Source organism: Acomys minous (assembly GCF_964271855.1).
Source record: "Acomys minous genome assembly, chromosome: 8".
In the NCBI taxonomy this organism is placed as follows: domain Eukaryota; kingdom Metazoa; phylum Chordata; class Mammalia; order Rodentia; family Muridae; genus Acomys; species Acomys minous.
Genome location: NC_140489.1, coordinates 895,001 through 908,165, shown reverse-complemented (window position 1 = coordinate 908,165; position 13,165 = coordinate 895,001). Strand labels below are relative to the sequence as shown.

General features: G+C 42.0%; 1 protein-coding gene across 1 annotated transcript in view; it reads right to left on the bottom strand.

Annotated features, from left to right (window-relative positions):
* Positions 1-13,165, bottom strand: part of ABCB5 (ATP binding cassette subfamily B member 5) — a 93,626-nt gene that overhangs the window by 47,963 nt on the left and 32,498 nt on the right. The window contains exons 11-13 of the mRNA XM_084792258.1: positions 12,349-12,474; positions 9,421-9,624; positions 4,575-4,745 (exon numbers count right to left, since the gene is read on the bottom strand). Of these exons, the coding sequence (XP_084648384.1) occupies positions 4,575-4,745; positions 9,421-9,624; positions 12,349-12,474 (501 nt within the window). The remainder of the gene's footprint in view (positions 1-4,574; positions 4,746-9,420; positions 9,625-12,348; positions 12,475-13,165) is intronic.

The following is a 13,165-nucleotide window of genomic DNA, read 5'->3' as shown; positions in this document are numbered from 1 at the left end:
TAACGGCCCCCCCTCTCTCTGTCTCTCTCTCCTCCTCCTCCTTATCCTCTTCCTCCCTCTCCTCCTCCTCCCTCCCCCGTGTGTTTATGTAAATGGCATCTGCAGTCTGTACTTTTGTTTTTCTGAGTATTTATGGTTTTGAGACTAACCATTTTGTTTCCTATACCTACGCAGTTTTGTATGGATCTCATTTATACATTCTATTATGAACTGGGTTTGAGTCATCTTTAGTTAGTTTATTTTCTATAATATATAGATTCTTTATGTATTTATTTAGACAACATATTTATAGAGATCTATCATTTGTAGACCTCAAAACGGACTGCTTAGACATAGAGTGTCCAAGTCTACAGAGCCCCAAATAGCAGGGGAGTCCTGGGCAGCATTCTGTATTTACACCTACAATGGGTAGATTCCTTTTTTGTATTATATTGTAACTTTCATTCATATTTTTCTAATGGCTAATGAGGTTGAAAAAATTTTGTAAAAAGAACGTTGATTAGCTTTAGTTGTTTTTTTTCAGAGATTTACTGCCTCTGTCTGCCACCCTAGGCCTAGTCCTGGAGGCTTCTTGGCTCTGTACAATCTAACCTAGGCCTAGACTTACTGTCTGGTAAAACTGCCTCTCTGCCTCTCTGCCCCTCTCTCCCTCTCTCCCTCCCTCTTTTCCTTCCTCTCTCCCTCTGTCCCTCTGTCCCTCTCTCTCTTTCTGCATTGCCCCTAAGTAGCTTCCCTTTCCCCTCTCTTCTTGTGAGAGCTGGGTATATCTTATTCTGTCAAAACTTTCTTTGATTCATCACTGTTTCTGCCATTTAATTAGACATCACTTTCAAATATGGGTGCTTCCTTCTACAAACTAACTTTACCTTCATTATTTGGGATTAAAGGCTTGTACCACCACACCTAGACCTAAGCTTTTCTTTACCTCAAACTTGCTCTATACTAGGCTGGCCTTGAACTCAGAGATCTGCTTGCCTCTGTCTCCTGGATTAAAGCTGTGTTTACATTTCAGCCGGATCACACAGACCTAGAAGGTCTTTGGATGTGATATCTTGCCATAGCAGCCATGTTCTGAATTAAAATTCCTCTACACAACTTTTCAACTGGCTCGTGAAAACATGAAATTCTGTTTTGTCGATGGCCCAAATCTCTTGCCCACTTTCCTTTGGGAGCATCTTTTTCTTGCTAATTATCAGGAGCTGTTTACAGAGCCTTGTTATGAAGACGTCATGAGAAGCTGTTCTTCCAGGTGTGTGGTTGTCTTCTCGCTCTCTAAATGCTGTCTTCCAATGAACAGAAACTTTAAAATTTAATGATGTCCAACTTAGTGGCTCATCTCTTTTCTAATTACGTCTTTTGAGTCCTGTTACAGAAATCTCACCCGCTCCTCATCCTCCAGTCACAGATGGTTTTCTATTTTATCTTCCATGTTTTACTATTGTGCCTTTCATGTTTAAACGTTCAATTCGTCTGTAATTGACTTTTTGTGCACGATGTCTTTGTCAGCCTTTAATTTTGTTTAAATGACTGCCCTAGTGGCCCTATCGTAAGTAAGGTGAGATTACTCCAGTCTGTTTTTCGATTGTGCATTATTCTGTTGGCCGGGGCACCTGTCACTACAACAGTGACACACTGTGCTAACCAGGAGAAAAGCTCAGATGGTTTGTGATCTAGTAGCTTGAACTTTCCAGCTTTGCTTTCCTCCATACTTGCCAATCTGGAAGCAACTCATTTCACAGCCCAGTAAAGGCAGCAGGCACACTACAAGTGACCGTCAGTGTCATTGTTCATGATGCTACAGCATCACAGATATTTAATTTTCTTATTTCTAACTCTCTTCTTATCTGTTTCAGAGAAGGGAACTGGAACCCAGAACACCTGGAAACTTGTTTCAGGCCTCTGGAAGGTGCGGAGCTGGGCTCTGATGTCATTTTCTCTGCTCTGTATAAAGATCTCTCTATTGTAATGCATATGCTTACTGAAATGAATGAGGGTTTCTGTCAAAGCCTTGCATTTCCAATCTATGAGAGAAGGAAACACTTCAAAACATTAGCTATTCATAATCAAAATGAATGAAATCATGATATAATGCTACATGGAAAATGCAGGAAAAGCCGACACATATTGCCAGGACTATATTTTAAAGCTATCTGTAGGAAAAAAGACCAAATATTAAAAAGATCAAATATTAATAGAGCATGCATTTAATTACTGGGCCTAACAGTTCACTCATTCCTTGTTTGTTTCTTTCCTTCTTTCTTCTTTTGAGACAGGATTTCTCTGTATAGCCTTGACTGTCTTCTTAGTTATTTTGGACTCACTTTGTAGACCAGGCTGACCTCAAACTCACAGATATACACCTATCTGCCTCTGCCTCCCTGAGTTCTGGGATTATAGATGTGCACAACCAAGCCCAGCTCAAGTTATATTTTTCTTATTTTCACAATTTTACCTAATGTAAATGTACTGTACTTTTGCTTGAAGCATTAAAGTAATTAGAAAGGTATGTTCTCTGTTTCAACGGTAACCTCTACAGCTGTGATGAGAAATTGAAAGTATTTACTTGGTGTGAGAAAAGGTCTTTTGCTAATGTTTTATAGCATCTTATTATTTCTTGAAGAAATGACTATTGTGACACATTTAATTTATTACCATCCAGGAAAGTAAGGCAGAGTGTGACCTGAAAAGCCTCCAACAGGCCTGTGGATTATATGGAAAAAACCACTTGGCAGAGATGAAGCCTCTACCAAGGCTGAAATGTAAAAGACAGCACCTGTGAAAAATCTGGGATATGCAAATGAGCAAACAAGCCCATGCTATGCCTTCTGGTGTGGGGCCATTGTGCTAACTCTACTCTCAGCTCTGGCCTTGCTCTCCCTGAGATTTTCTTCTTCTTCTTCTTCTTCTTCTTCTTCTTCTTCTTCTTCTTCTTCTTCTTCTTCTTAATAAACTATCTCTGGTTCTACCACTTTCCACATGTTCCTGTCCAACCCTTTGTTCCAAGACACAGAAACCCGGAAATTCCAGGGGCTTCCTGCTGACCCCAATCTCTGCTGACATCATAAGGGTACTCTTAAGCGGAAAAAAAAAGGGGAAATCTAGAACTTTCTTAGGACAGCAGGAAGATGGAGGTCGCGCAGCTGTATCTTAAGCTGGAATCTGGAGCACTAAAGAGCAGTAGCGATTAACACGCGCGTCTCAGGTGACTACAGAGTGCTCTTCCTAGGGTCTGATTTTTACATTTACATAAGAAATTAAAACTGGGCATGAGACACTGTAATGAAGCTGGCCTTTTGCATTAAGCAGATCTTTTTTAAAAAATTAGCTTTAATTAGAATATCTACTAAAGTTGCTGTGTATGTCCTGCATGTGCATATATATTCAGATGCACACACACACACACACACACACACACACACACACACACACATGTATTGGTGTGTGTGTGCCTGCTCACACCATAATGTGCATATGAAGGTCAGAGGACAACTTTCCTAGGATCAAACTCAGACTGTAAGTCTTGGCAGTTCTGCCTTTAATAACTGAGCCATCTCACTGGCCCCATATTCACACATATGTAGGAATATATATACACATATATAGATAGCCCACATACATACACGCATATATATGTATACATGTATGTGATTGTATCTACATACTCATGTACATATATGTGCATGCATATTGTATGTCAACCAACCCAGCTAGGAAAGAAACAACGCAATGATTTGGCTTAGTAACGAAAAATGAAATGTGCCATTCAGAAGTGAGGCTAGGTCAGTGAGTGACGTCACGGTCCTTCTAACGTCTCTCACATGCATGGCGGTGGCAAAGATAATTGGAAGTCGGTGCTTGAAGTGAAATTGTGTCAATGTGAACACCCTTGGGAGGCATTAAAGGAAAAAAAATGGTTAGAGAGAGGAATCCCATTAGTGTGAATGGAAGACGCAAAATGGCCACTGCTGTTTCTCTGATAGGGTGCTGCTCCTACAGGGAAACAAGACTTGCTGGAATGGAAGGGTGCACGGATTCATGGTGTGTGTGTGTGTGTGTGTGTGTGTGTGTGTGTGTGCATTTGTATGTGTGTATGTGCATGTGCCTTTGTGTGTGTGTCTCTCTGTGTGTGTGTGTGCGCATGTGCTTTGTGTGCATGTGCATTTGTGTGTGTCTGTGTGTGTGCATGTGAATTTGTGTGCGTGTGCATTTGTGTGTGTGTGCATGTGTATTTGTGTGCATGTGCCTTTGTGTGTGTGTCTCTGTGTGTGTGTTTGTGCATGTGCTTTGTGTGCATGTGCATTTGTGTGTGTCTGTGTGTGTGCATGTGAGTTTGTGTACGTGTGCATTTTGTGTGTATGCGCATTTGTGTGTGTGTGCATTTGTGTGTGTGTGTGTGTGTGTGTGTGTGTGTGTGTGTGTGCCAACTATAGCACTTATTTCTCTAAGGCACGCTCTGGATCCGCACCAGAGGAACTCTGAAAACTATCTGGTGTCCAAAGAACGCCAGATCTGTACTTCCCTGTGTTTAAAAACCCCAGTGTGTGTGGGACTCCGGAACGACTCTGCCCGCTCACCTTCTCCAGCGCAGCTTGAACGGCTGACTCACTCTCTGCATCGAGGGCGGAAGTAGCTTCGTCTAAGATCAGAATCTTGGGATTTCGAACGAGCGCTCGAGCAATGGCGATTCTCTGTTTCTGGCCCCCGCTCATTTGAGCTCCTTTTTCCCCTACCAGCGTATTAAATTTCTAGTGAGATACAGAGAGGGAAAAAAATAAAACACAGAAATAAGAAGGCGATTAAATGATTACAAGAGGAAATGGCAGGCACATTCGTGCTTTGATACCAGCTTACTGCCTGCTTTAGCGTGGTCATTCAGAATCTTTGATTTGATCGCTGTAAAAACAAACATCTCCGAGGAGAAAGCCCAGGCAAAGAGAATAAGGAGGATAACGTAGGACCAAACCAGATAAACAGAAACAAGGATTCTTAGAAAAGTTCTTAACTGGAGTCAATTTTCAAATCTCTTTTAGATGACCTCAGAATGCTTAAAAAAAAAAAAAAAACTATGACACATACATTGTACTAGTGTTTGCTGGCAATCTGATAGCTGTCTGAACTATTCCTTTTGGAAACTGAAAAATGGTAAAGCAAGAATGAACGGTACTTAGCAGGGTGTGGGGAAGGCCAGCTGTAGCCTAGTGTGGAGCAGTCACAGGCAGGAGGATGACCAGGAGTTCAAGGCCACTTCCAACCGCACATTAAATTCAAAGCCAACCTGGCCTACAGGAGACTCTGCCTCAAAACAAAAGCCAAAAGACCAGGCATGGGAGTGTGTAGCTCTAATCCCAGCACTCAGGAGGGCGAGGCACGTGGGTCTCCATGACTTCAAGCCAGTCTGGTCTACACAGTGAGTTCAAGGACAGGTAGGGCGCTGTAGAGAGATTCTGTCTCAAAAAACAAAAACAAAACTAAAAACAAAAACCAAAGCATACGAAACTCAAACAAACTGAACCAAACTTACCACAACTTCTTTTTTTAAAGCCTTATTATTTTTTTTGTAAAACAGTTTTCAGTCTTGGGAAAAATTTAAGGCCTTTTAGTTTATTTATTTCTTGCTCAATACACTTTTAAACAAATCAGACATTACTGTGTCCTAGTGGAGTAACTTCGAGTACATGTGACCTGTATTAGTCACATATTCCATTGGGTTATGGCTCACATTTCACACCTCATCAAGGACAGAAGTTTAAATATTCATTTCGAAGCCTTTAATTTCTGTTCTTTTCTTTTTTTGAGACAACACTTCTCTTTTTCTTTAAAAAATGTTTTTTTTACAATTTATTCAGATTACAGCCCAATTGTTATCTCCTCACTCATATCTTCCTGCTGTTTCCCCATCCCTCACCATATAACCATTCTTAAAAAGGATGAAAGACTTCTAAAAGCAAAAATCAGTCTTATCGCAGAATAATTTATCCACAATAAATGAACCCATTTTATGGACATAGCCGTGTTGTTTTTTTTTATTAAATAAATTAGTACTATTGTGATTTACAAAATCTTCTCAGGGTACTTTTCAGTGCAAACCTGACCTTGGTTCAAAATAGTCACATTTGGTTTTGATAGTGCAAGCTTACTTCATTTTTTGTTTGTTTGTTTGTTTGTTTGTTTGACAGTGTCTCATGCAGGCCAGGAGAGCTTCAGATTTTCTTTCTAGTCCAGAATGACTTTGAACTGTTTTTGTGTCATCCTCCTGCCTCCACCTCCCAGGTGCTGGGATAGATTACAAGCACGGGCCACAGTGTCTGTCTGGGTTTATATGGTGTTGGAAACTGAAGCCAGAGCATCTGGAATGCGAGGCAAACTCTACTAAGTCGCATCCTCAGTCCATGTAGTGGTGCTGTGGATTTTGTTTTTCACACACATCAGCAATGTATTTAGGTTATGTCTACCCTCTAGGACTTGACTCCATCCCACTCCCAGCTCCCCCTGGACTTCCTCTGGGGTCTGTTCCCAGCCTCAGTCTCCACACCCTATGCCTTACTGAGCTCAGTGTTCATGGTGTAGGGGTATCCACTGCAGCATGTGGCCTCACCACGGGCCACATCCCTGAAGTAGTCTGACCTCCTCTCCCTCAATATCGTTTGCCATTAGCTCCTCAGCTCGGGATGGGACCTTGTGACCCACCTCCCTTGCTGGGATGCGGACTGACTTGATCTTGTACAGGCAAGTGCAACCCACAGCAACTGAAAGTTCTTAAGAGCAATGGCTCTGTTTTCCAAAAGACCCGCATATTCTCCCAGTAGACCGCTTGACCCCTGGCTCTTAAAATACCTTCCACCTCTTTCATGATGTTCCCTGAGCCTTGTATTGTGTTTTTGAAACCTGCCCACGACCTGTCAGTGGCTTATACTGTTAAGCGATGTGTTCCCCACAATGTCAGTGGGGACCCCTACAGAGGTCAGTTAAATTAGAATTTCAGAAAATGATTGACCTATCAAAGATTAAAAATTCATTGTTTATCTGACAACTAAATTTAACTGGTAACTCTGTATCTCACCTGGTAACAACTTGTTAACTCAGGTTCTGACTATTATGAATAAAGTAACCATGAATATTTATGGAAAAGATAATTTTGTGATTGCATTTTCTTCCCCATTGAAAGATGGTGCCTAGGGACAGTGAGCTGACCTGATCCCACAGGCAGTAGTCTGGCAGGCAAACTGCTTTCTCAACTACTGCTCTTCCTGGGTGCTGGGGTGGGGTAGGGACTGGTGGGGAGGTCCAAGTGCTTGGATTAGCACCAAAGTTACTTCAGCTTGTACTTCCCATTTTGGCCATTGTAGAAAGTGTAAAATCACACCTGATTGCAGCTTTATTTCAAGGCTTTTCTGAAGAGTAATAAAAATGTACAGTTTTTTACATGTGTTACTCATTTGGTGCATCTTTTGACAAACCTGAGATTCTATTTTTTAAAAATCTTAGTTTAGTTTTTCTTTGTATCTTATTGAAACATTTTTAAAATAGTTGGGATGGACCCCCTGGTTAGATAGAGACATTCAGTAAATTTTCTTGTACGGTGTATCTAGCCTTTTATTTCTATTCTTATACAACTCTTATATTCAATACCATACGACTGTATTGGCTGTTGTCTTGAAAACCAGATGTTGTGAGTGTGTGCCAGCATTGCTGGTCTGCGTTTCAAGCTGTTTTGTCTATTATTCACATTTGACTTTATAAATATAAAAATATTTTAGAGTCCACACAACTCTTTCTATACATATTCAAAAGACTCATGGAATTCTCTGACTGGCCAAGAATCAGATCTCTAGGTCAACTTGGGAGTAATGTGTGACCTTAAAAACATTGACTCTTTAAATGAATAAATAAGGCACAATTTATTTACAGCTTCTTCCATTATTTTGGCTAATCCTTTATGAAATGTATTCTTAAGACATTTAAATTTTTGGTGACAATCATGAGAGCTTTTAAGAAAAATTTTAAAAAATAATTTTTGATTCTATTTAAAGATTTAATTGATTTTTATGAAAATTCAGTCTCATTAATTATTGGCTTTTTCTTGAATTTGTTTGGCAATTTGTGTCTTTGAAGGGGTTGACCCACTTCTAAGCTGTTAAATTCGCAGGTACAAGGGGGTTCATAGTTTCCCTTATGTCCAGTTCTCAGTAACTGGGGGATTGGTGGTCAAGAACGGCCTTCATTACTGGTTCTCTGCCCCCTCCCTTCGTTTGCGCCTCCTACCTCTCTCTGTCTCCCCCTCTTTCTCTAACTCTCTTTTCTGCTCTCCCTTCTCATGACCCCCCCCCCCTTGCTAACATGTCTGTGAACTTCGGTATTCATCATACTTACCTTTTTCCCTTTTATTCTTTGAATTACAGCGTTGTGATTTACTATTACGTTTACATCATGGGTCATCTTTGTCTGTAAATGTTTTTTGAGTAAATCCTGACTTGTCGAGGAGTACATGGACATGCTCCTAAATGCCAAGTGGGAGGTAGGAGCCGCCGCGCACCATGAGGAAATTCATTGACAGGAGTAAAAAAAGGCCAACCAAAGGAAAAGTGTCGCTTCCCAAACACGGGAAAGGAACCTTTACGGCCTTAGTGGTCTTGCTGGCCTACATGCCGTGTTATTCTCTATGTTAAACCACAGCATAATAAACATTAAACATTATTTATTTATTTTTGGGTTTTCGAGACAGGGTTTCTCTGTGTAGCCTTCGATGTCCTAGACTTGCTTTGTAGACCAGGCTGGCATCGAGCTCACAGCGATCCACCTGCCTCTGCCTCCCTAGTGCTGAGATTAAAGGCATGCATCACCACGCCTGGCCTAAACATTATTTTTAAAGAGTTATTTTGCGTCAATGTACACAGTGTAGTTTTTAAGTATGTTCTTCAAAAATCAGTGCTTTTGTTGTTGTGACCTTCCAGAACGATCGAATTTAGATATAATTTAATTTCATGTGTAAGCTTTTTTTTATTTTACTCTGTGCACCCCACAATTTTCAGTTGGTTCTGAAACGTAGATAAATGGTTTAATAACTAGACCTAACGCTCACTAATACACATCTTGCTGCTAAGAAACTCAAACTTATCACATTCTTTTACAATTCTACGCTTCATTTTTCTTTTCTTTCCTTCTTTCTTTCTTTTTTTTTTAAAAAAATAAGATTGGTTCAGTTCTACATTTCTTATAAGTTGTAGCCTTATACCTTAGTAGCCTTGTCCCCGCATTCTCGCACACCAGTCCTGACATTATGTGCGAGTGAGGGATTCCCATATTAGCCACTAGATGGAGCTACACACCAAGGTTTTCAGACACCATTTCTCAAATCTCTTTGTCCAGGCTGCTCTGAATGGATGCTGAGATGGATGCTGCGATGGAGAGATGGATGCTCACCTTAGGAAATGCCATTATGAAGTCGTAGGCGTTCGCCTCCCTCGCTGCCTGCTCCATCTCCTCTTCATTCACGCCTTCGCGCCCAAACTTAATATTGTTACCGATAGTGGTCCCAAACAAAACTGGCTCTTGGCTGACCACGCCAATGTGCTCTCTGTAATGTCTCACGTTTTGGGCTCGGATGTCGATCTCATCCACCGTGATCTGTCAAACCAAATAACCGAGCAGGCTAGAATGTCGCGCAAGGTCTTGGCTTTCAATTGTCTTCTTAATCAGAAGAGTAAACAGAGTAGCCAGACTGGGTATATTTTGGTAAAAATATAGATTGGAATCAACAAATCTTTAAGAAACAATTAACTTAAAGTCCCATGAAAGCATAAGTATTAATAAGGTTTTCAATAAGATATACGCACACAAATGCTGTAGGTGTTATAAATGTTACCATGTAGACGGATACCATCAAGTTTGTTATTTAAGACTGATCATAGCTTTAAGGCTCTAGCCTTCTTTATTTCTCAATACCTTATTCAATCCAAAGGACAAAGGTTCCTCCTAATTGTCATATTAATTAAGAGTTAATAAACTCTGTCTCATCAGCACCATCACTGAAGCACATCCCAGGGACAGAGCTGGACGTGGCCATCGGAGACTCCACTCCTCAGACTCCTGACATTTGTATGTGAACGGACACTGCTTTCTATAGTCAGGGTTAGCATGGACTGCTGGCCTAAGGCATTCTAATCACATTTCCCATTTAAGGACAATATCTAATGTTAAGCGGAAGCATTAAAGAAGTGAATTCCTGTGAACATCAGCCTCAGGGGAGAGTTAATTTCAACAGTATAGATTATGGAAAACGAAAAAGAATGGGCCAGAGGGATGGCTCTACAGGGAAAGGTACTTGCTGTGTGGCCTGTCTGCGTCAATCCTTGGAAACCATGTGACGGCGAAGGGAGAGAGGCACTCCACAAACTTCTTTTCTGATCTCCACACACGTCTGTAGCTTCTGTCATGCGCCCCGTGTGCTCTCACGCAGCAGCACAATTTAAAAATGGTGAGCCTACTTTCTGCAGATATTATTCTTCTAACACATCTTGAAATTCCTTTTTTTCTTTCTTTTCTTGATGTGGTTGTTTGTGGTGCTGGGGTTCAAACTCAAGGCTTTGCACTCAAGGCAAGCATTCAGCGCTCAAGTGCAACTCTAGCCCTTGCTTTCTTGTTTTGTTTTTTCTTTTGACATCGGTTCACTATGTAGCCCAGGCTGGCCCTAAACTCATGAGATCTTTATCTCAACCTCCCCAGTGCTGGCATTTTAGGTGTGCATCACCATGACCAGGTAATTTACCCTGCAAATGTTTATTCACCTTGAACCTGGTCTGAATTTACTATATTGTCAGTCTACATATAAGAATGTAAACTCCACAAAGGCAGGGGCTTTTGTCTTGTTCACTGAGGAATCCCCAGAGCGCAGAGCAGTGCCTGAGATAGTAGGCCTCACACCAGTGGAGTAAAAAGACACACAGGAAGGAACATAGCACAGCTCTTTTCAGTACCACTATCACAGAGCTGCCTGCCTTGTCATAGGTAGGATTTCCAAATTCCATCCTGTGTAAATGGTTTTCTTTATTTTTGTGTATGTGTGTACATGTTCATATATGTGTATATCATGTGTGTATAGAGACCAGTGTTTGGTATGTGCCCATGTATGCATAGAGATGAGAGGTTGGGTATGTGCACATGTGTAAACAGGGATCAGTGTTGAATATGTGTACATGTGTGCAAAGGGACCAGTGGTTGTGTGTGTGTGCATGTGTGCACAGGTATCAGTGTTGAATATGTTTGCATGTGTGCACAGGGACCAGTGGTTGGGTATGTGTGCATGTGTACACAGGGACCAATGATTGTGTGTGTGTGCATGTGTGCATGTGTGCACAGGGACCAGTGTTTGGGTGTGTGTGCAAGTGTGCACAGGGACCAGTGTTTGGGTATGTGTGCATGTATACACAGGGACCATGGTTGGGTGTGTGTGCATGTGTGCACAGGGACTAGTGGTTGGGTGTGTGTGCATGTGTGCACAGGGACCAGCAGTTGGGTATGTGTGCATGTATACACAGGGACCATGGTTGGGTGTGTGTGCATGTGTGCACAGGGACTAGTGGTTGGGTGTGTGTGCATGTGTACAAAGGGACCAGTGGTAGGGTATGTGTGCATGTGTGCACAGTGGTAGGGTATGTGTGCATGTGTGCACAGGGACCAGTGGTTGGGTGTTTGTGCATGTGTGCACAGGGACCAGTGGTTGGGTGTGTATGCATGTGTGCACAGGGACCAGCAGTTGGGTATGTGTGCATGTGTGCACAGGGACCAGTGATTGGGTATGTATGCATGTGTGCACAGAGGCCAGTGGTTGGGTATGTATGCATGTGTGCACAGGGACCAGCAGTTGGGTATGTGTGCATGTGTGCACAGGGACCAGTGATTGGATATGTATGCATGTGTGCACAGAGGCCAGTGGTTGGGTATGTGTGTATGTGTGCAAAGGGACCAGTGGTTGTGTGTGTGTGCATGTGTGCACAGGGACCAGTGGTTGGGTATGTGTGCATGTGTGCACAGGGACCAGTGGTTGGGTGTGTGTGCATGTGTGCACAGGGACCAGTGGTTATGTGTCTTCTTGGATCAGTTTCCTCATTAGGTTTTGAAATAGCGTCTCTCAGGGAACCTGGCGCTCACCAATTTACCCATACTTGCTGGCCAGCAAGCCTCACAGATCCTCTCCTCTCCACTTCCCAGGCAATGGGATTGCAGATGTGTAAGGCACGCCTGGCCTGGTATTGTGTGGGACCTGGGAGTGCAGCCCCGCTTGGCTACACAGCAAGCCCTGACACCCTGGGCCATCCCCCAGCCCCTCCTGTGTGCTTTTCCTGCACTCACACAGCCTTCTTCTGGGTCATACAGCCTCTGCAGAAGCTGGACTACTGTACTCTTGCCACTGCCACTGGGACCAACCAAAGCTACCGTCTCTCCAGGTTTAATCTTGAGATTGAGTCCTTTCAGAATCTGTTATATACACAGGAAATGATACAGTTAGGAATGCTAGACAATGATGTGCCTGCAGTCATAAAGTTAATCTGCAATTATAAATGAAAATTCTTATGTGGCATATGAAAACAGTTCAGATCTTATATTTATTTGTATAATAACTCATTTATATCTATAATAATAAACAGCTTGGGAGTATAATATTTAAAAATTGTTTATTCGAAGAAGACATGTAATTTAAGAGTTAGCTAGTCACAGCAAACTGTTCATATATGTTTTTTCTTTTTAAATAGTACATTTTAATTGAACAAAACAACATGTTTCATTATGGCTTTTTCATATATCCATACAATATATACTGATCACATTCACCTTGACATTATCTTCTCTTTCCTTCTTTCCCCTTCCTGGTTCCCTCTTTCCAAATAAATAGTACAATTTTTCCTAAGCATATGTGTCTGGTATGTGCTCATGTATGAATGTTTGCATGTGTGCAGGTGCAAATGCACGTGTGTGTGCATGCCCACGGAGGACCCATGTTAACATCAGGAGTCTTCCTCAGTTGATCCCCACCTTATTTATTGAGGTAGGGTCTCTCTCTGAGCCTGGAGATCACTATTTCAGGGATCCTGGGCTGGCCAGCATTTTGGGGTATTCTACCTCAGTCTCCTGCGTGCTGGACCTGTGGGTGGGCTGCCATACCCACCAG